The 22,448-nt window shown below is 44.4% G+C and overlaps 1 protein-coding gene across 1 annotated transcript in view; it reads left to right on the top strand.

The window, feature by feature from the left end:
• Positions 1-326: 326 nt before the first annotated feature.
• Positions 327-22,448, top strand: part of GRID1 (glutamate ionotropic receptor delta type subunit 1) — a 470,054-nt gene continuing 447,932 nt past the window's right edge. Inside the window, exons 1-2 of the mRNA XM_083867019.1 lie at positions 327-919; positions 3,649-3,804. Of these exons, the coding sequence (XP_083723145.1) occupies positions 841-919; positions 3,649-3,804 (235 nt within the window). The 5' untranslated portion in view covers positions 327-840. The remainder of the gene's footprint in view (positions 920-3,648; positions 3,805-22,448) is intronic.

Below are 22,448 nucleotides of genomic sequence, written 5' to 3'. Positions count from 1 at the left end.
CCCGCCACCCGCCCCGCCGAACCGTGAGCCCGTCTGCCCGCCCCGCTCGGTGCCCGCCGTAAGCCTCGCTGCCCGTGAGCCCCGCTGTCCGTCCCGCTCGGTGCCCGCCGTTCGCCCCGCTGCCTGCCCGCCGCGCCGCTCGCCCCGCTCGCCGCCGGCCCCGCTCCCCACCCGCCCGCCGCTGGCCCCGCCGCTCGCCCGCTCGCCGCCCGCCGTTGGCTCCGCTCGCCGCCCGCCCGCCGTTCTCCCCGCCGCCCGCCGTTCTCCCCGCCGCCCGCCGGCCCCGCTCGCCGCCCGCTGGCCCCGCTGCCCGTTCTCCCCGCCGCCCGCCGGCCCCGCTCGCCGCCCGCTGGCCCCGCTGCCCGTTCTCCAGCCCGGGCGGCCGGCGCGCCGTGGCCCGGCGGCAGCGAGGCTCCGCAGTCACGTGGCGCGGGGGGCGGGCGGCGGCGGCGGGGGGGCCGCTCCGCAGTTCGCGGTCTGCCGGCGCCCCGGCACACACCGAGCGCTGGAGGCTCCGCCGCGCCGCCTGCCAAGCCGGGATCTACCTCCGTGATTCTTCTAGCCCCCGTGGTGGTGTTGGTTGGGTGTTTTTTTTTTTTTTTTCTCTCTTTTTTTTTTTTTTTTTTTTTTCCTCTTCCCCCATCGCCCGTTTTCCTCAATCTTGGAAAATTCTTGGGGCGCTGGGGGGGATTTTGGGATTTTTTTTTTTTTTTTAAGAGGGCGTCTGGGCATCTCCCCCCTCCCCGCGCCCGCTGCCTCGCTCCACCTGCCCTTGCGCCTTTTTTTTCTTCTTTGCCTCTCCACCAAACCCGGGCTGATGTGCTGTGCGAGAGGCTGGAAATGGAAGTGTTGATGCTCTGGCTTTTCCCCTGGATATTTCAGTGCGTTTCGGTGCGGGCGGACTCCATCATCCACATTGGTAAGAGAGAGGGAGCGGGGAGGGGGGGGCGGTTGGTAAAAGAGGGACGCGGTATATAGATAAATAAATATATAAAGGAAACACCTCGTTTAGCCGCGATAATGTCACGGGCAGCGGTGGAACCCAACTCCGCGGAGAGACAGGAGCACGGATGGAGGGAGGGAGGGAGGGAGGAGGCAGCTGTATTGAAGTTCGGGGTGAAATGCCGGCCGTGCGCTGGGCCGGGAGCGGGCAGGGAACCCGCTGCGGTGCCCTGTGCCCGGGGACTCTGTGCCTGGACCTGTTTGCGTGGAAAGGCTTCTCCCCCCCCTCCCCACCCCCCGCCTCCTCGGCACCGAAAACAAACAACCGCCCCCATCACCCGAGAGGAGAGAGGCAGCAGCATCCGAACGTGCTCGCAGGGAAAACTTTCGGGGAGATAATCCAATCCCCCCCTGGTTTCCATCTCCTGCCGTAGCAGGTGTCAGCCAAGCCGAGATGCGGGGGGCGGAGGGGGAACTTGGCTGGGAAAGGGTTAGAGAGGCGAGCTGTGCAGCGGCTCTGTGAGAGAGAGTGTGTGTGTGTGTGTGTGTCTGTGCGCGCAACTGTTGTGGTTTGAATGAGATCTCATTAAAACCCCTGGGCAGAGAGAAGGCTGCAGCAGTGGGAGGAAGAGAGGGATGAATAAGAGGCAAAGGAAAGGCTGATGTGAACTTTTCTGGCTTCTGAGAGCAAGGCACGGTGATGTCCGCGGGAAGCCTGACAAGCAGAAGCGAGGCTCTGCAGTCACCTTTTGGCTGGTGTTGAAAGGTACCAGCAGGAACGAAAATGAGGATGTTTAGGGGCGGAGAGGGGGGGAAGAATCACTTGTGGAGGATGATAGAGGAGGAAACAGGAGTATGGCCGGGAAATGAAACGCCGTAATTCCCACCAGCCTTTCGGGGAGGATGGGAGATCACAAAAAGGAGGGGAAGGGAAGGAGGGGAAGGGGAAGCTCCACGGAGACGGGAGGAAAGTCCGAGGCGGGGAAGGGGAGAAGGGGCCAGCCCCGTAACAAGTTTCCCGGCACGGACGGCTCCGGGGCCGGTGCGAAGGAGGCTCCGCTCGCCTCCGGAGCCTGGGGGCGCAGCCAAGGCAGACAGCATTGCGGAGCCATTGAGGAGACGGGTCAGCCCTGAGCGCAGCGGGGACTCCGGCCCAGCGGCAGCGCCCGGCCAGGGCAGGGCAGGGCAGGGCAGGGCAGGGCAGAGCCCGCGGGGGAAAGAGACGGCGGGGCCGCCCTGGGGGAGGAAGGGCCGGGTACACGAGTGGGTGATGGAGCTCTCGCTCTCGGCCCCGTGCACCGTGTCACCTCGGCTTCTCCCCGCAGGAACTCCAGCCCGAGTGCTGCTGGCTCACTGAAGGAGCGGGAGCTGCTCTGTGCAGGGCTGTGATGTGACTGCACACGGGCACTGCACGGAGCTCAAGCCGCAGGCACGCACGGTGTGAATCAGCAGGACTTTTCCAGCCCGGGGAATAATGGTTTTTTTTTGCTTGTTTTGTTGCCAGCTCTAAAGACCTCCCAGCGCTGCGTAGAGCAGGGCAGTAAAGCCTGGCGTGGGCACACACACGCTCCGTGGAGAGGGATTTTATGTAACACACATCGCCAGATGTTTTCACGTTAACTGCAGAAACAGGACAGTGAAATTAAAGCTTCCAGGTTACCGGACACAAATCCCGGCTTCACGTTCGTGCCTGTAAGCCCGAGAGGCCGCATCCCAGGGAGAGGCAGAGGCAGCATCCCAGGGAGAGCAGCATCCCAGGGAGAGGCACAGCATCCCAGGGAGAGGCACAGCATCCCAGGGAGAGGAGCATCCCAGGGAGAGCAGCATCCCAGGGAGAGGCAACATCCCAGGGAGAGCAGCATCCCAGGGAGAGCAGCATCCCAGGGAGAGGCAACATCCCAGGGAGAGGCAACATCCCAGGGAGAGGCACAGCATCCCAGGGAGAGGCAGAGGCAACATCCCAGGGAGAGGCACAGCATCCCAGGGAGAGGAGCATCCCAGGGAGAGGCACAGCATCCCAGGGAGAGGCACAGCATCCCAGGGAGAGGCACAGCATCCCAGGGAGAGGCAACATCCCAGGGAGAGGCAACATCCCAGGGAGAGGCGCATCCCAGGGAGAGGCGGCATCCCAGGGAGAGGCACAGCATCCCAGGGAGAGGCACAGCATCCCAGGGAGAGGCACAGCATCCCAGGGAGAGGCACAGCATCCCAGGGAGAGGCACATCATCCCAGGGAGAGGCACAGCATCCCAGGGAGAGGCACAGCATCCCAGGGAGAGGCACAGCATCCCAGGGAGAGGCACAGCATCCCAGGGAGAGGCACAGCATCCCAGGGAGAGGCACAGCATCCCAGGGAGAGGCACAGCATCCCAGGGAGAGGCAACATCCCAGGGAGAGGCACAGCATCCCAGGGAGAGGAGCATCCCAGGGAGAGGAGCATCCCGGGGAGAGGCGAGCAGCGAGCAAAAAGTTGGTGGAGTTTCCAAGCCTTGCTCCCTTTTCCCATCACGGGCGAAGCAAGTCCATCACCCCGCCTGGCTGAGAGCTCCGTTAATGCCGCTGGAGCAGAAGTGGCCGGGAGGAATCCTGCGATTCCCCGTGCCCGGTGCCGTGTGAGCCCTGCCCGGCCCCGGGGGGAGCGGGGGGTCCTGCCGAGCCCTCCCCACCCTCCTCACCCTCCTCACCCTCCTCCCCTTTCTCCCCCCAGGTGCCATTTTCGAAGGCAATGCCGCCAAGGACGACGAGGTGTTCAAGCAGGCGGTATCGGATCTGAACCTCAATGACGACATCCTCCAGAGCGAGAAAATCACTTATTCCATCAAGCTCATAGAGGCCAACAACCCCTTCCATGCGGTGCAGGAAGGTGAGAGCCTCGGGCGGCGGGGCTGGGGACGGGCCGGAGGGAGGACGGTCCGGTCCCATCGGCTGGGGAGAGGACGCCGATGACAGCTCGGACCCGTCCTGGCGCTCGGCTGGAAACTTTTCTTCGGTCAGGGGTTGGCGCTGTCTTACAAGGAAAGGGGAGGGACGGCTCCGTGCGGCGGCGGCGGCGTGCCCAGCCCTGCCCTGCCCTGCCCTGCCGTGCCGTGCCCGGCCGTGAGCGCGGGGACAGCCCGGGATGGGCTGGGCAGGGCAGGGCAGGGCAGGGCAGGGCAGGGCAGGCCGTGGGGAGCTCCCCAGCGCTCCTGGCTCTGCAGGTGCGGAGGGACGGCTGGGCACGGCCGAGCAGGGCTGGGCAGGGCATGGCATCACTCCTGCCCCCCAGTGCGGAGATCAGCCCGGGCCGCGCTGGCAGCGCTCCCCCGGGGACACGGCGGGACAGGGCAGGTCCCACCCGCAGGGAAGGAGGGAGGGAGGGAGGCGGAGATGCTGCACCGAGAGGCCGGGCAGGGGCTCAGGGAACCGGCTGAAAGCCTGCCCAGAGTTTGCAACAGCTGAAAAGTAGCTACGTTGGTAAATCAGTCCAATTATATATATATATATATATTTTTTTTTTTTTTTGCAAAAGGGAAACGTTTAAATTAATCAGCTTGCCTTTACAAATAAGACTTTAAAAAGATATTATTTGCGATTTAATGAAGTGAAGGTTAATTATGGCCTAGGTTATTTAAGAAGCTGTGTTTTTTGGTAGTAATTATTCTAGAAACAGAGAGCTATTTATATACCCAGACTAGAATATTTTAAAAAAAAAATGATTCATCACCAGCCTTACCCTTAGTTTTACAGAGCACAGCGAATCTTTCCCGGTATGAAAATTTGCATTAATCCATATGTATTTATGTCTAAGTTGTGTACATGCAAATTACGGCTACAAAATTATACCAAGTGTTAATTTTCATGAACTCTGAACAATTTCTTCTGTTCTCTCTTTTCCTCAGAGTAGGTGCTAGTTAATATTATCAAGAGAAACAGCAATATATATATATTTTCAAGGGCCTTATCCCATTGACAGTAGGATTCCCTCAGTTGCTCTGAAAACTTAGCAAGGTGATATGGAATGAAATCTTTATGAAAATGGGAAGAGGGGATTTGAAAACAAAATTCCACCCACATATTCAGACACCAGAGGAAAACAAAAATCTCTAAATAATGGTGGGTCGATTTATTGGCAAAGAATAACTGAACAATTGAATCTTCTTGCATTTGCAAAAACTCAGTGTCCTATATTGGAGCTTATTCATATTCATGGAAGTGACAGTAGTTGGCTGGCTGAACAATGGCTTTCAAGAGTGTCTCTTCTCAGAAATGAAACTGTATGAAACCATTCCAGTGCCCAGGGATCTGAGCTGGCAGTCTCATGGATGGGGTCCCTTTGCTCAGTTTTGTTAAAGCAGGAAAGCATGACCTAGTGGAGGATTCTTGGTCTAGTAATACTTCTTTTAAATTGAGTTGTTTGCTCACCTCGAAGATTGGGGTTGCATGTATGAAGGCTACTATGAAAATAAATTCTCTCTGTTGAAATTCTGTGCTGCATGGATAGAAAAGAGCCTGGTCAGATTTTCACTTGGTACAGGAGCTTTGTGGTACCTGAATATTGGTAAATAAAGATGTTTTCTACTGTCCCTTCCAAGGTACTCATTCATGTCCCTTCCAAGATGCTCTTGCACTGCCCATTGCTGTTCAAATTGCTCTCTGATGAACTGATGCCATGCTGGAGAATTGAGGAAGTGATTGATGGTTCTTCACAATTCCAAAAGGAACTCATTCTCTATCACTGCTTCATTAAGGTGCATCAAGGTGTCTTCTTTTGAGAGGACTGTGGTGAGGTCTTTTCTGCAAGTAAAAGCCCTGCCACAATGGGAGGCCTAAGAAAAAAGGGTCTGACTTTGCTCAATTTCCTGGCTTGCTTTGTTGGTTCAGGTCAGGTCTTTTTTTTTTTTTTTTTTTTTTTTTTTTTTTTTTTTTTTTTTTTTTTTTTTTAATTTAAGATTTAATTTCCTACCTTTGAAACTCATCCATGTGGGCAGAATAATCCATGGGATGTACAAGTTGCTGGCCTGTTCCTACTGAGCAGTGTCTCATTGCCCAGTGTTACTTGGTGGTGTTGTGACTATTCAAAATCTCACTGTATCTCACTGTATGGATGTCCTGCTCATTTGGGTAAATTATTGCATGTAGCAGTCAGAACAACCTGGAGCAAATCCGCTGCCCAGACCATTCACAGGATCCTGCTGCTGCTACATAAAATGCCCTGACATCCACATTACTCTTCTGCAGCATCTTTCCAAAGCAATGCCGTGGAAATCAATGTTGCAAGCCTTAGTTTCACAGGGATGGAACTTTTTTTTTACAGGTAGAACCCAATTTGGAATAAAAATAGACCATTGTGATATCACCACCAGAATAGTTCATGCAAGCACACCAATCACAAATACTGTTTTTATTTGAAGTGTCTTTTGCAAGCCTTGTAAGATGACATTGTAAATTATCCTCAAGTCCTTTTAATTGAGAACTTCAAAGAAGGACCTTCATTTCAATGATACTGTGCTGGTAGAATTACAGAAAATTGTGGTTCCATGTAACAATGTCTGTTACACAATGACAAAGCTTTAATTACTGATAGAGATGGTTTTAGCATGTGTTTGTCCTGGCAATTCCTGTGCAGTCAGAGAGCATCTGCGTGGGGAGGAGGCACAGAACAGTGGTACCAGCAGAGTTTTCTTGGAGGAGCAATGAATTCACAGAACAAAAGGCCAAACAGAAGATACTTTGCTTTTCCTACAAAATAGTTTGCAGTGCTGGGACGTGCTGAGAAGTATTGCTGGATTTTGGGAAAAAAACCCTACAAAACTCTAGGGACTTTGCTATAGTTAGATAAGGGAACTGTAGTGATAGTCTCTGGTGACTGAATTGGTAAATAAAATTCAGAAATGCTTTTTCTTCAAAGACTTGGTGGACACTCATGTTCATGGTTGTGTCAGGTGCCAGACAACTGCAGTTAACAAAAAGTATCAATTTTGTTTCCTTGTTTGTCTTTCATTTCAATGTATTTTGCATAAACAAGATGCTGTTGTGCTGATAAGTGATGAGATTGTTTTGGTCCCATCAAACTCATTCTATAACAAAGCATGGCAGATGGGTCTGCAAGAAGCTCCAGTGGCAAGGGATGAAACAGTAAAGAATGAACAGACCCTGGTGTATGCATAAAACAGGCCTGTTTTGTCTGCAAGCAGTCGTTGTATTTTGTGGAATATTGCTTTTATGTATGTGGCAATTACTTGAGGGAAAAATTGTTTTCTCACTGACTGTTATGGGAGGAAATCTACATGGGGAATCATTGTTTTTTACATATGATTTAAAGAAAGAAACTCAAACCACAAATGTGAAGTTAAACTAGATTCTCACTTCCAAAAGAGTTCTGTGCTCAGTTTCAGTTCAGTGATTGCAGTGTGAGGTGTTTGTGTGTGGTGTGTATTTAACTAGTACTGTAGTAACCTCTTTGTGATTTGAGGATTCAGATAAGCTCAAAGCTACAAGACACTTAAGCTTTCTGTTCAAGTTGAGTTTTCTGAGCCTGTCATTGGTGTTCAAAAGGGACTGTGTGCATTTACAGGTGGCAAACAGGTTTATGGGTAGGCTTGAAAACGTGATGTCATGTTTAAACTAAAAAACCTCCAAACAAAACTGACCTGTAGATTTTTAAAATGTTGCTTTCAAAGAGGGCATAGTTAGCTGTAGGTCCAAACTGGGACATGAGAAAGCTGAGACTTACCATTTGTAGTGCCCTTAGGAGAAGGGATCCAAAGGAGCCTGTTACTCACTGACTGCAAAACTTTAAATCCCTTTTTCTCACTGGACGATGCTTTACACATCCATGGAGCCTTCCTGGAGCTGAAACTTGCTGTTCTCTCTGCATAGCAATTTCAAATGAATTGTTTCTAATTTGGGAGGCCTTGTGTGTGTGTGCTTGTTGATGCTAAAATGCTGTCAGTTCTGGAAACCAGAACAAATTTGAAAAATCGGGATGTGATTTGAGAGCAAGAATGGTGTTCCATAAATGGGTTTATTGTCAGTCCCATACACACTGACACACTGCTGTGGTTTCAGAGCAGCTCAGAGCTGCTGAGTTTTTGGGTTGTCTGTGCTGTATGCCATTGAGTGAATGTGATCTGTTATCATAGTCTGGAGCACTTGGTAATGTTATATACTTGACATAAAACAGAATAGACAGAATAGACTCTTTCAGTTGGAAGTGACCGACAACAATATCTAGTCCAGCTGCCTGAATAATTCAGGGCTGACCAAAAGTTCAAGCACATTGTTAAGAGCAGTGTCTAAATGCCTCAACCACTGACAGGCTTGTGGCATCCAGCACCTCTCTAGAAAGGCAGTTCCAGTGTCTGAACACCCTTTTGCAATAAGGAAATTGCCCATTGTCCAGTCTAAACCTCCTATGACACAGCTTTGAACATTCCCACACATCACATCACTGGGTCTTGACATTTATTCATGAAACATTGCATCTACAAATTACTAGGTTTTTTATTGATTGATTGATTGGTATTTTGTTTTTCTTTTTTTTTATTTGCTCAAAAAGATAACCCCAAAAACAAGGCTTTATTGATTTGACTGCACTGGCTTGGGGAACTGGGTGCATAGGTAGAAACCTGTAGGCTGTACCTAGATTTTTAAAGTAAAGCATTGAAAGAAAAAAATCTCATCTACCAGAATTGCAAAGGATTGGTTTATATCGATGTACTGTCAGTTTTTCTCCAGTGTTTTCTCTTGAGTCTTCCACTGTCAGGTAATTTTACCTTTATCTGCTTTTCTTCCATGCTTGAACACAGATTTCACACTGTTTTCATTGGGTTGCAAGGTCTTGTTTGGAAGTTTTGACAGGTGCACTCTTAACTCTCTGCAAAGCACATACTGTTACATACTTTTTTTTCCTATGTTTAATATCAACCTTCAACAGTTTTTAAAAGCCTACACAGAAAGTGTAGGTAGGGGTTCCCACCTGTGGTCAGAGAGGTCTTGCTGTGCAACTACACATTTTTATTTTTTTTTTACTGGTTCTCTGCATTTAAAAGCTGTTGCTCAGTGGGGTGAATGAGTTTAACAGTTTTACCTCCTTGGGCCCTCTGAGATCAGACCATGACTTGTTAAGGGCTGCCACAGTGAAGACACCTGTGACACTGTCATCTCATTGTGCTTGAGCTTTTTATGCTCTACAGTTGTATGTCTTGGTGTATTCTAAACAAGAGTGTTTGCAGAGCTAAAGAAAACAGCAAATTAAAATGTCTATCTCCTTGTATTCTTGTGTTTTTATGCTGAAAGCAGGGATGTGCAGTAGGAAGGAAAGGAGTAGATTTCCCATGAGGGAGTCCCTTTGGTGCTGAGGATGAAGGCAGGTCACACACTATGGGCCAATCTCTATATCCCCTTTTGTTTTGTTGGTTTATCCTTCTTGCTGTTTGTTACTCCATAGCCAACAGCTCTTCTGGTCACAGTAGGATGACAGGCTATGCCTTATTATTTTCATGCTTTCCAGCTAAAAGACTTAGTTTGAAAGGTTATATATATTTTATATTTTATTTTTTTTTACTTCCTCCACCTGCATAGCAGGTTAAGTGCATTTCTGCTTCCTTCTAATTGCAGATTTGCTAATACTTTTATATCCATGTTAGGTGTGGGTGACCCATCTATTTTAAGGGTCTCATACAGAAAATTAGCTGCAGGTTTAGGCTACAGTTCTTTTTCAGTATGTAATGGTCTTTCCCACTGATCCTGCTGCTGATCCTGTCATTTACCAAGGAGCTGCAGTTGGGTTTCTTATTCTGGGATTTCATTATGGAAAATATGCTACATCATTAACTGGTATGTTAGAAATTATCCCAAGAGATCAGAACTAAGCAGTGCTCATAAAAATGTTAGGAAACGTGTTTCAGGGTTAAAGATTTTCTTTGTGTTTTTCTTACTTATTTTTTACAGAAAATAATTTTCTGAGCGCTTTGTTTGTCTGTGGCAGCTGTTCTCAGTCATTAATGTGAAGGAGGATCTGTAAACATGAAATGAGTACACAAAACCTCCTCAGCCTGATCTGGGTAAAACAATGGCTCAAGAACAGGATCCTGAAGTGTGAAATACAATTTGGATTTTTGGATATATACATGTATGCCCTGTACAAATAATTTAATTGCTAGACTTACTGTAATGTGTCCAGCAGGGAATATGCCTTGAGCCTTTCTGTGTTCAGAATCTTCCAGCTACAGATGATTAGAGGATTGACTATCTAAGTATTACATTTTAAATTGCATCTTTATACTTGCTGAATGAGATGAATGTAATATTTTGATGTGATTTATCATGCTGAGGTTAAGCCATACAGTGGAAGTAGTTAAAGCAGCATGTTCTTTGAGCAGAGGGGATGTCATCGTGTTTATTAAAACTGTTTGTGGCTTACCACAGTTGTTTACTGCAAGGAAAACAAAAAAACCTCAAAGCCAAGTTATACAGCCTGACTGTAAACTACAGCACACCAAGACTGTAGCTGAAACAGTTACTTCAGATTCAACTTTTTGTCATTTCAGAGCAGCCAAAGTTCTTTTTTTAGGCAAAGAATCAAAATGTTTCTTGTACTTTTATTCATAATAAATTTCCTCCGAGGGGAATTCCTGCTGTGTCTTTATTTGTCTCTGTCATCTTGTGCTTAGAGGTGTTTTTTCAACTTGCCCCTCAGAAGAAAAAAAATATTACTTAGATGGTTGGACTCATGCTGCTGTGTGAGTGTTGTAATTGTAGGAAATGTAACTTTTTTTTTTTAAACCTGCAAATGTCTGTGTTTTTCTGAAAGCACCCTGCTAGAATGAAATTGATCCACAGAGCTCACTCTTTCCTTTTTTTTTGGCAAGAGGTTTTTCCATAACTTTCAGTTGTTTGAGTCGATGATTTTGAAAAACGGTTTATATGTTCAATTTCATGTTTTTACACTTTTTTATTTTGGTGCACTAGTTCTCACAGTGATTTTTCTTACGCACAGGAATGTTGTGGGTCCTTCCCATTTGGAAACCTGTTGAGAGGGGTCAGAATTCAGGCTGAGAAATGACACATTTTATGCACAGGGCACATTGGAGTCCTGCAGACTTCCTTACACACAACTGTGGTGGCTCTGAGGTCAAAATCCTCAGTGTCACCCTGAGAATTCTCTCCATTTCACTCTTCACTGAGGGCAGGGAGCAGCTGATGCTGATCCTTACTGTAGCTCTTCTCATATTAAGAATCTTGTCAAGAAAATGGAAGTAGCAGACAACATTTTGAGATCCTCATTTTATATCATATGTAGATCTGTAATAATTTCAAAGGCAGATAATAATGATATGCTAAATATGCCAGGTTTTCTTTCGTTCACATAACTTCAAGGCAATAAATATCTGAAATGAGAACTATGTTGAAAGGCTTTCTTTTATGTTTTTCCTAATAGCTTGCATTTAATTATAATTTGGAGACTTGATTGCTGTGCTTGAAAAAGGGTGTGGGTTTGGAGTGCTTTTTATTATTTATTATTATTAAGTTAAGTATTTTATTATTTATTATTCAGTGCTTTTTATAGCCTGAAAGGTTTGTCTTATCAGGAAGAAGCTGCACTAGCACAGCTTTTGTGAAGTTCCTTCACTCTGACCCTGTTGTGCCTGTCCATTTTCTCCCTTCTGCCTATTACATATTCAGTTGTGCAGTAAGAATACTGGAGAGCACTAACAGCCAGTCCTTAAAGGTAGAAAGAACCAAGAGGCATTAATTTCAAGTGTTGTTTGGCTGCATTAAAACACACAGCAGGGTTTCTGCTGCTTGACCTTACTGAGAACTATTCCCTTAGCAACCTTTCATAGAGGGAGTAAAAGGACAGTCAGAAAACAATTTCTCTCCCATATAGTCAACAGAATCATATCTAAGAAATTAATTTCTCTCCTATAAACACATGGATCTCGAACCAAGAACTCCCAGTGGGGCCAGAGACTCATTAAGTGTCCTATTCCTCAGTCTAGTAATTTAATCCTCTGCTTTTTAATTTACTTATCTGAGTCTTGGAGATTTTAACTAGTAATGATGCTGATGGAATGCTTTCCATGTCCTCAAAATCTCATTGACAATCTGGTTTGTTCTTATTTAGAAATTGAATAAAAGGATTTTCCATAGAGCTGAGTGTTTGTAAAGTTAATGAGAATTGTCTTTGTCAGTGGGTAAATGACCCTACTTTACACCATTATATGATATTTAGGAAACACCAATTATTTGCTGCTTGAGAATACTTTCAATATAGAAACTGTGTAATGATCTAGAGCATTTCCTTTGTCTTCTTAACCTAAATAAAGGTAAAACTTGGGATGATGGAAGGAGGAATTGGCTTATGGGAGGCAGAGCCTCTCACTGTCCTTGTGTGTTTGCAAATCCTTTATTTTAAAACAGTTTATTTAATAAACTTCATTTTACATTGATATAAAAAATGCTTCAGAACTCCAAAGTAAACTCTGACATAAATTGAGCATTGTCTTGTGTGAAATATTAGCTGCATTTTAATTGAGAAGATTGATAATTTACTCATTTTCTATCCTACTTGAATATATTTTTTGGAAGGAGAAAAGTTACCTGAGAAGGAACTTAGGATGTGATGTCTGCAAGGGTCAACCCAGAGAGGGCTAGGATGTTAAAGTGCACAGAAAATAAAAGGGAGCAACCCAATTATCTGCTCTAAGTTTCTTTTTTACCAAAACTGTCTTTTCTTTCCTTTCAGCTTGAAGTTCTGAAGTTACTGTGGCAGTGACAGTGTTTTTGATATAGGTAGGACTTAGTGACCCAAACAGAAATAGAAAAAGCTTATTCCTCCTCTGCTCTGAGCGAGGTGTTTGCACGGTGTGGGTCTGGTTTTTAAAGAGGCTGGACAAGGCAGGGGTGCCACATCTTAGACTAGTAATCGTTTTGCAGATAATCAGCCTGTGCATTTTACTTTCAAAGAGGAGAAAAGGACTTTTTGCTCACAGGATGAGATGGGGAAAGATATGGTGTAGCAGAAGTTGAGGTTGACAAACCTCAGCTTGTAGAAAGCCACTTGTCCAGGACATCTGGGTTAAAAAATTGAAGTCATCTCATGTTTCAGCACTACCTAGCTTTTTATTATTATTATTATTATTATTATTTTTCCCTTAAAACAAACCCTCTTTCTAAAGGCTTAATGCTTTGTTATGTGTTGGGGGCAGTTTCCATTTTTGTGGCCATGGTGTGTCCTCTTTGCTTTTCACACTGCTGTTTTGAAATATAATGTAACATCTAATGAAACTGAAAGTCATCTGGGCAATATAATTAGTGATACCTGATTCTTTTAGAATCAAATCTAGTGCTCAAAAGGCATTTTACTGTCTTTGAGTAGACTTCTTTTGGTAGCCCAGTATTTTTCTCAGGAAATGTTTCTCTCTGTTACATGTTTGGTTTGTTCTTGGTGTTTTATTGCCAAGTCAGGGACTGTAGAGTTGTAGCTGGTATCTTTATGCCTGGAGTTCTTAACTAAAACTCCAGTTCCTCCAAAGCATCTGGCTGAGGAGACTTTCTTGTCTGTGCTTGCACTTTGCAGAGCCACCTCATCACTTCTGGCCATGCCCCGTTTTGTATGAACAGAGGATCTGTCTTTCTACTTTCTGGTGATGTTTATAAATGCAAATTTTCTCTTCAAATTCTGATTTTTTTTTCTACCTGTCTTCTCTTATTTGGCAGCATGGTGTTCCCCCCATACTTCCCTCTTCCCTGCCACTGCTCAGTGCAATAGATTTTATGAACACTCTTTTCATGATTTACTGGATTATTTTATTTCCACTGCATTTTAATCATCGTGATGACATCTGTTGGCAGCAGTACACAGATGCTTTGTCAGAGTATATTCTAAGGTTTGTAAATGCTTACTGTATCTCCATGACAAAACTAAGGTTTTGTCTTTTTCATTTACAGTACAAGAAGTGGGATTGTTATTATGGAGATGAAAAGTGTCTCTGGAAGACTTTGTGCCTTTCAGTGACCAACAGGTGAAACCTTCATGTTTCATGTAGCTTCCTTTGTGTTACCTGCTGCAGTGAGCCTTGCATTACAGAATTAATTCTCTCATCCTGCTTTCACTGATATGAAGGGTAATCTTCCTCTCTTTTCAAAAATTTTTATTTTAGATTGTAACCTTTAAAGCTGTCTATCACTGCCATTATAAGGAAATGGAGAACACACAAGGGCAAGAAGCCAGATCTGCTTCTTCAAGGCATCTCGGCAGCTCTGAAGAATGGCAAAATATCAGGAATGTAAAAAAGAAATTTTAAAAGTATTTATATAGAAAGTAAACTTGTATTAGTTATCTTGCTACAGGGAAAGTTCAGTTGTATTTGCCGTTGGGCATTCTGGCAATGCTAGTAGCTAAATGCATTCAGACTAAAATGGTAGTTTGGTAAAAAAATACTTCCTAAGTTTTCTGTGAACTTGAGGCAGATCATGCATTGTCATAATTTTATGTTTTGTGTTTTCTTTCTTGCATTAATTATGTTCAGAGAGGTGTTGCACTTCGGGCAGCTCAAAGTGAAGAAAAACGCTTGGTGGGTACAAGAAATAGCTTGTTGATCAAAGATGGGAGCTCATGTCCTGCATTTATAGTGGCACTGGGGCTCTAAACCAGATTTTGAAAGCAAAACAAGTGAGAGGCCCCAAGTCAGAAATACGATTTAATAAGAAGAAAGGTAAAAAAGGTAAAATAAAATAAAGTCAATGCAACAACACAAAGGAGCACTGCCAGAGTCAGAACACACCCTGAGCAGGGTGGGGGGAGCAGTCCAGGTGAGGGGCTCTTCCTGAAGCAGTGATCCCACAGAAAGGTCTGGGAGCTCTGCTCCTCTGGGAATCCAGTGGCTCAGGGCTGCTTGTCCTGTCCCAAATCCCAGATTCTCTCCAGGTGGGAATGCTTGGCTCCTCCCCCTGGGCATTGGGAGCATCTCCCAATGGGATGAGGAGTCGTGCAGTGGCTCCTTGATGGCCCATTAAACAGAGAGAGCTCCTGGAGGGAGTTCCCTGTGAGTCCTGGGCAAGGCATTGATGGGCCATGAGCAGAAGAGCCCAAAGGAGGGGCCTGGGAAAACACTGCCCCACCTGGTTCCAACAGCTCATGGGGATGGGGATGGAATAAATACTGTGTGCACATCCTACACCACAACCCAGGACAGTGATGCTGATGACTGGTCTGTGTTGGTGCTGGTCTCAGGGAAGCTGTTTGTGATCTGCAGTCTCGTCTCTCGCCTGGAGAAGTTGTGGGTGGCTGCGTTGAGTCAGTGGAAGTGGCACATCTAAAGGATGCTGAAGGAGGAAGGCTTGGAGCAGGATGTGTGTCATGTTTTGGTTCTGAAATGTATTTTCTCAGAAGAATGAGTGAATAAGCTGTGACACGGGGTAATTAATAGGGAAGCAAATTCTCTTAGATCTCTTGTGTTTGTAAAAAGGGAAAATGTGCTTTAAAATGATGCATTTTTTTGGGCTTGCAGGGGAGAAAAGCTTACAGTCTGTGGCTTGTGACAGACATACAATGTAGGAAGTTGGGTTTCTTTCTTTCTTTCTTTCTTTTTTTTTTTTTTCTTCCAGAAATAGCATTGCTAAACTGCCCAGGGGTGTAGTTTACTTCTGTACAAAACCTGTGCATGGAGTGTAAATTAACTGTAAAATTCATACACTGTGAAATGCAGCACAGGAGCCCAGAGAACTCCTGAACAAAGCCCTGGAGAAAAATATGTATCTTACATACACACAACACTTTACCTGGCAAAATTCATCTTAAACTCAGTCACGGGAGGATCAAGGGACAGGCAGAAAAAGGTGTTAGCTTGGATTGCTCAGTTCACTTTCTGGGACACTTAGGGGAACTAATAAGGTAAAATTGCTCTTTCTGAGGATGAAGAAGAAAAGGAAGGAGTTTCTTCTCTTGAGTACAGAACAGCAGAGCAACAGCTGAAAAGGCTCTGCTGGCTCTGGTGCCCCTGAGAGGTGCCCTAAAGGCAAATTGAAGGCTCTCATCTGTTTGCCATTTAAATCTGTCCCCAACTGCTTTGTGGTGAGGTGGAATCAGACTTAGGAACTACAAATAAATATATAAATGTAGAAAGTTCTGTCATATCTCCATCTCTTCAGGGCCACTTTGGATGTATAATTTGCAAATATCTTGTCAGATTATCACGTTAACTGGGAAATAGTCATATATCCTGGGGCCTTTGGCAAATGCACTTTGAAGCTGAGAGTTTGAAGAGGTATTTTCAAGATTTAGCATGTTATTACAATGATAATAAGTTGCTTGAGAACTGAAGAAAAACTTAAGATTGTGTTGATAAGATGGAAACTATCTGAGGAAACTCAAATAGACATGTGTGAGGGAAAATTAAATTGCTCCTCAAAAAAGTTGAGTATATATGTAAACTTGGCAATTAAAAAAAAATCTGGTGATGTTACATATATTAAAAAAAAAGAGATTTATTTTTTTTAGCTTTTGGTCAGAAAGTTTTCTAACAGGTATTACAAAATCATTTTTGTTATGAAACCATAGAGAGAGACAAATAAAGATATAGTTTGATCTTGGTCTCATAAATTCTAATTTTACAAAGTTCTGTGAGTTTCTTCGTGACAGGTTGTTAATATGGAGTGTGCCTGTGAACTTTGCAAGAGAGTATTAATTACTTTTGTATCCATATTTGCAAATAATGCTTCATGTGGGAGAAGTGTGGCCAGCAATGAAGCAGAGTGAAAATTCTGCCCACAATGCAGTCATCTGAAATAATACTGAGATTTAAGTTAATGGTGGGAGATATTTGCTGACAGGGCTTGGCCTCAAGGCTTTCTTTTTCCTTCCTAAATGCTGATAAAATTTCTTGAAACGTTTTACAGTATATTGATGGTTGTCTCAAGATGCATATATTGGCTTAAAAAGGGATTATGCCATTCTACCCATAACTATGTGCTCTCTTTGATGAGATTTTCCAGGAAACTAATTTTATCTCTTTTTCTATAGAAAAGTATTTATATAGAAAGCAAACTTGTTTAGACTATTAGTTACCTTGATACAGGGAAAGTTCAATTGATTTTCTGGATTCTGATCCTGGATTAAGTTTTAAATTGTGGAATTTTAACTCCAACTCTGGTTGCTGGTGAATGAAAACAGTCAGGTGAGGAGAACTGGGAATCCCAATATATTTTCCAAGCTCTGATCTGTATAACACAATTAGGAAGACAGAACTTTGTGACCTCTGTGTGTGTCCTTGGGATTGGAGTTCCTCTTTCCAGTGCTCATGAAGTGTTATCAGATAGTACATGCCTATTCCTGATGCAATAGGGGCCCAAAAAGGGATCTTCCTCTTGAAAGATAGCTTAAAGTGCTTGGTAGTCTTTAGTTTCATTCCTTGTTTTCTTTCCCTGCCTTCTCACTGCTGGTATCCTTTGATCACACAAGTATCAGAGGAAGTGATGAGATATTTGGTAAATTAGCCTGGTGCACCACTTTCTTAATTCTATTATCACTCTGCAGCACTTGCTTCAATCAGAGCTTGGTTAAACAAGATGTGGACTTGTTAAGGAAGTTTTTTTCTGAGTGAGATGAGTGGGGAACTGCTACTTACATAATTTTCATCATTTTCACTCTCTGTGCTCTGTTGGTTGTGATCTGTTTCTCAGGGTTTTTAGCATAGGATGTTTCACAGGATTGTTGGGGGTCAGTAAAACAGCCCAAATTTCATCTGCTCTGCTCTTGAGCTGTGTCGTGGTTCTGGCCTTTGGCCTCTTACTGTAGGCCAGTTGTTTCCAAGCTTTTTCCATTTCTGTTCCTCTGGAAAAGCTTCTGAGTGTGTTGATCGTTTAAATCTACTGAAACTTGGTTGTTAGGTTTTAGGTTGTTTCTTTTTTAGTTGCTTAGATTGGTCTGTGAGCCACAGGTTGAAAGCAGTGGTAGAGGATTTAGGAAATAGTCCTTGGTGTTCATAGGACCCATGTGTTACTGACATGTTTATTGTATTTTCCTGTGATTGCGGAGAATTGCAATCAGTGATGGCAGTGATCTCTCCAGCTTTGTCCCCCTGGCATGGAACATAAGCACAGAACTGTAGACAGATTTAAGTTGGAAAAGACCTTTAAGCTTATTAAGTCCAACCATAAAATGACAGTCTGCTCATTGTTATTAACTTTATGCTTCTATTTTCCTTAAAATGATCTGTTAAATTTTTTTTTGGTGGTACTGAGGGTTTCCCTTATCATCTGCTGACGACAAAGACTAGAAGAATTGACTGGTGTTGTTGAATGATAAGCCTTTATCTAGGAGCTGACAAGCAGTGGAACAACCCCCTCGAGTTTGCCAGGCTTGTTTCCTGTAGGGAAATACAATGTGAAGGAGGAGAACCCTCTGTCTTGGAAGGTATAAGCCTGAGAAATACAAAATGAAGACAAGAATTCAGGATGTCTGACAACCATAAGCTCAGCTATTGGCCTGTTTGCCAAGCATGACTGCTCCACTGTCATAATGCAGGCTAGAATTCTTTAATAGCTGCAATTCAGTGCTTGTAAACTAGTGAGTGATTATTTCATCTTCTGTTTATATCATTCATCAAAGCAGTCTGGGCTGACAAGGCCTGGAAAACTCTCAAGGGTTTGCTGCTGTTAATGCAGGGTGCTACAATGGGACCTTTCTTGTACAACAGTGATGCTGAGTACTTTTAATACCACAGTCTCTATTGTCACTGACTCACTGAATCACAGGAGCTGCGTGTTCCTCCCCATCTGCCTCATTTGAACTGATTGCAGCAAATTCCTTGGAAGTTCTTCCCTCTGTGTCTTGCCTGTAAACATTTGAAGTTGATGATATTTGTTGCCATTGATAGCACACAGTTAATTATATTTGTTGTCATTGATAGCAACACAGTAGTTTGATGCTTTTGTAAAAATTCAGACCATTTGCTTAAAATAAAAAGAATTAGTTCTGTGAGTATTTCGATGCACTTAACTGTTTTCAGACGGATCAGTAAATCATTGTATTTGATGATGTTTTGCTGTTCTAATTTATTAAATTTATTAGATGCTTCTCCAGCTTTCTTCAGTTCATAGAAGTGTAGTTGGAGAACCACTTGCTTGCTTTCTTTTTGTTCACAGAGATTTGAAAGCAGAACTTTATAACCATCAACAATTGTGAACTTTGACCTGCCTTGGTCCTCAGCCATGTTAGAGCTCAGGTTTTAGGCCACATATAACCTCATGGCAACTCTTTTTTTCTACCTAGTGCAAGTCACTGTTAATTCTTACAAGCAGGCCCAGAATTTGTGCACAGTGGGCACAATGGGCTCCTGTGTGTTTAGACCTGATCTGTGACCAAGACAGTGTGAGTACAGTGAGCGTGAACCACGTCCAGCCCTGGGCTTACTTCTACCCTGTCTGTAGCACAGCTTGACTCACTCATGTCAAGCTTTGGGATGGATTTCTTCTTTCTTTCCAGGTTACCCTGGCTCTTCAGCCTCAGTGAGTGTGTGTCTTATACAAGAGAACAACTCACCTGGTTTGTTGTTTATGTTTATTGCAGTCACTCAAAGTCTTTCATGGGTATTTCTGGAGTACAGCACTTGCTCCTTCCAAAGGCAGATCCTGCACTCCTGGAACATGTCTGGAATTAAAGGCAGGATGGCCCAAGGCAATGGCAAAGACAGATCTAAGATAAAGGACTGCTAGTGTAGCACCAGCCTTAGTTCTGGCAGTAAATTTTGCTGCTCTGTGAGGTTTTCCAGCATGGCCCCTGTCCCATGAGAAGGGGTGGGATTTGGGGCAGGGTAGGAGCACCCCTCATATTTTCCATTTTCTCCCAACTGACATCAGGGATAATAGAATCTGCTTACTTGAATGCACCACTGAGACTTCACCTAGGGTTTGTCCCTTCTTATTTATTTCCTGTGGCAGAAGCAGATGGCCTTGGCCAGAGTTCTTATGGCATCGAAACTCAGTTCTGCTTAAACTTGGGCTGTGTGGAAATTGTGATTATGATTCTGAAAGGTGCAGATAATGGGAAAATAATTCCAGAGCCAGAGCTGCACCATGAACGAAGTGGAAACAGTGCTAAGTGTTCCCAAAGTTCCCCCCTTTAACTCAGACACAGGTGATTGTCTCACAGGTGTGCCCAGCTGTGCTGGCTGAAGATACCCAGGGCTCTGCCACTGGAATAACTCCTTCCAGCTCAGTCATGAGCCTCAGCAGCCTTGACTGGTCTGTAAAGACTTGAAGGGGTTCATTCCAAGGGAAAAAACTGCAGTCTGATATGTGCTGCTCAATACAGGCACAAAGTAAAGACTGTAGTGGGGGAAGTTATTAGTTGAAAATTGCTCAGTCACCTCTGCAAGAAATAGGCAATAAATCCCCTTGACTGTCTTCATTAAACCCCAAAACATCTGTTACAACACTTTTTATGGTAACTGAAGTAGGTATTAAGTCTGACTGTAAGAGTTATAGATAACATAGCTTTAAAAATTTATTGCCTGTTTTACTAGTCATTGACAAATAATTTCTAAAAAGAAGCTTTCAAGAGTCTGACTGATCTGTGGAGTTCAGAGATTGGGGGTTGAGAATATCTCGGTTTTCCAAGGAGAGTCTGTTTGAAGATTTGATATCAGATGATTTTCCAAGCTTGTAACCAACTGTTGCTAAGAAATGAGGAAGAGCCAGCCAAGTATGGACAATGGGAGAAGGACAACAGAAAATTCCCTCCAGGGGTCTCCCAGGCCCTAATGTCAGCCATGTAGATGAAGCCTTTTTTATCCCACCCTAAAAATATCTTTGAACTGCAACAAGAGAAAGGCTCTACTTACCCCAGATTGCTGCACTGCATTTAATAATTTACTGTAGCTTCAGGAAGTGAATCTGGAAGCAAATATGTCATGAGATGTGGTAGAGCTGGAGCTGCTGTTACTAGAATAGTGCAAGTCATACAGAAGAGTTCTGAGCCTGCTTTTTTTAATACACAAAATCTGTCACATGTAGCACAGAATGTATTCCATAGTGGGTTAGAGATCCATCATTAGTGTTTGAGCACTTTCAGCAGCAAAATGTAACTAAAGTTCCTTGAAAAGGCTTGTGAGCAGCTTTGCTCCTTCATCCTACTTCTGAGAAAAATGTAAAACAGAAAATGCAAACAAAATTAACCCCCCTAACTGTTTATTAAAAAATCATTCAGTGAGGTTTGTGAAAGAGTGGTTGGAAAACTCCTTTATTTCATCTTTTGCTACTTTGAAAGCTGAATAGAGTGCAGCTTTTCTGTTACAGACTTCTTATTCCTGCCTCAGAATGTATAATTTTTGGTGACAGTGATGTTTTCTGTTACCTCTGCTTATTCTCCTAAGCAAAATCCAAGGAAGCCCTTGCTGTCAGTACTGATTCTTCTTGTGGTAAGGAATATTTTTGGTCTGAAAACTAGGCAGCTAATCAGTCTTGGGCAGTATCAGTAGACACCCACAACCCACTGCCTTTTCTTAAATTACCTTCTGTAATTTATTTTGTTTCATATCATGAGAATATTTTGGAGAAACCCCTAAATTTCCAGGGAACTGTTAATTCTTTTAGTGTAATTAAACAAAACCTTATTGTAATTTAAAAGACTTTGAAGCAAATGGAATGACTTTGGCTTTGGTGGGCTTTGCCATCCCTGTTGTTGATGATTGCTGGTGCCAGAGCTCACTGAGCACACCTGGAGCTGTCCCAGTGCTGACTCTGGGCCAGAAGGATCCTCACTACCCCACAAGTCCCTCCTTGGGATTCCTTGGTCTAAGGAAGGAGCAGGATATTTTGGATTGCTCATGACTGGTCATCTGGTCTCTGTGGAATGTGGGATCTGGTGTCTCTGTCAAAACTTGTTACTGAAGTCTGTGTATGTGGGCAAAATTCCCTTTAAACTTCAGTGAGAAAGATACAAACAGAGGCAAACAAATTCCCCAAATCTGGAATTTGAGCCAGTCAGTTGGCCTGTATTTTTCCCACTTTTCATATATATAGATATATATATATGTGCTTGTGTGTGTGTGTGTGTGTGTGTTTTTGTGTCTAAAATAACTGCTCACCCTTCAGATTATGTCCATACTACCTGTAAGCTATGTCTTGTTTTATGCCAAACCCAGCCATTATAGGAGTGAAATCTTTGCATTAGGCTGCTGGCAGCCCCCCAGAACACTGAGCAGTAGTTCCTTGAGCACCCTGGTATGTCCCTTGCAGGTGCAGCCCCTGCCAGGCTGTTTTTTGGTGAGCTGATCCAGCCATCAGCTGCTGAGGCACAAGGTCTCTGCAGCTTTTGGTGCACTGAACCTTGTGTTTGCATTTCACAGAATCACAGAATGTGTAGGTTGGAAGAGACCTTCAAGATCATCGAGTCCAACCCAGCCCCAACACCTGAACTAGGTCATGGTATCAAGTGCCACATCCAGTTTTCTTTTAAACCCATCCAGGGATGGTGACTCCACCACCTCCCCGGGCAGACTATTCCAGTATTTAATCGCTCTT

The sequence above is a fragment of the Zosterops lateralis genome (genome assembly GCF_965231275.1).
Source record: "Zosterops lateralis genome assembly, chromosome: 8".
Classification (NCBI taxonomy): Eukaryota; Metazoa; Chordata; class Aves; order Passeriformes; family Zosteropidae; genus Zosterops; species Zosterops lateralis.
This window is presented reverse-complemented; position numbering and strand designations above follow the sequence as displayed.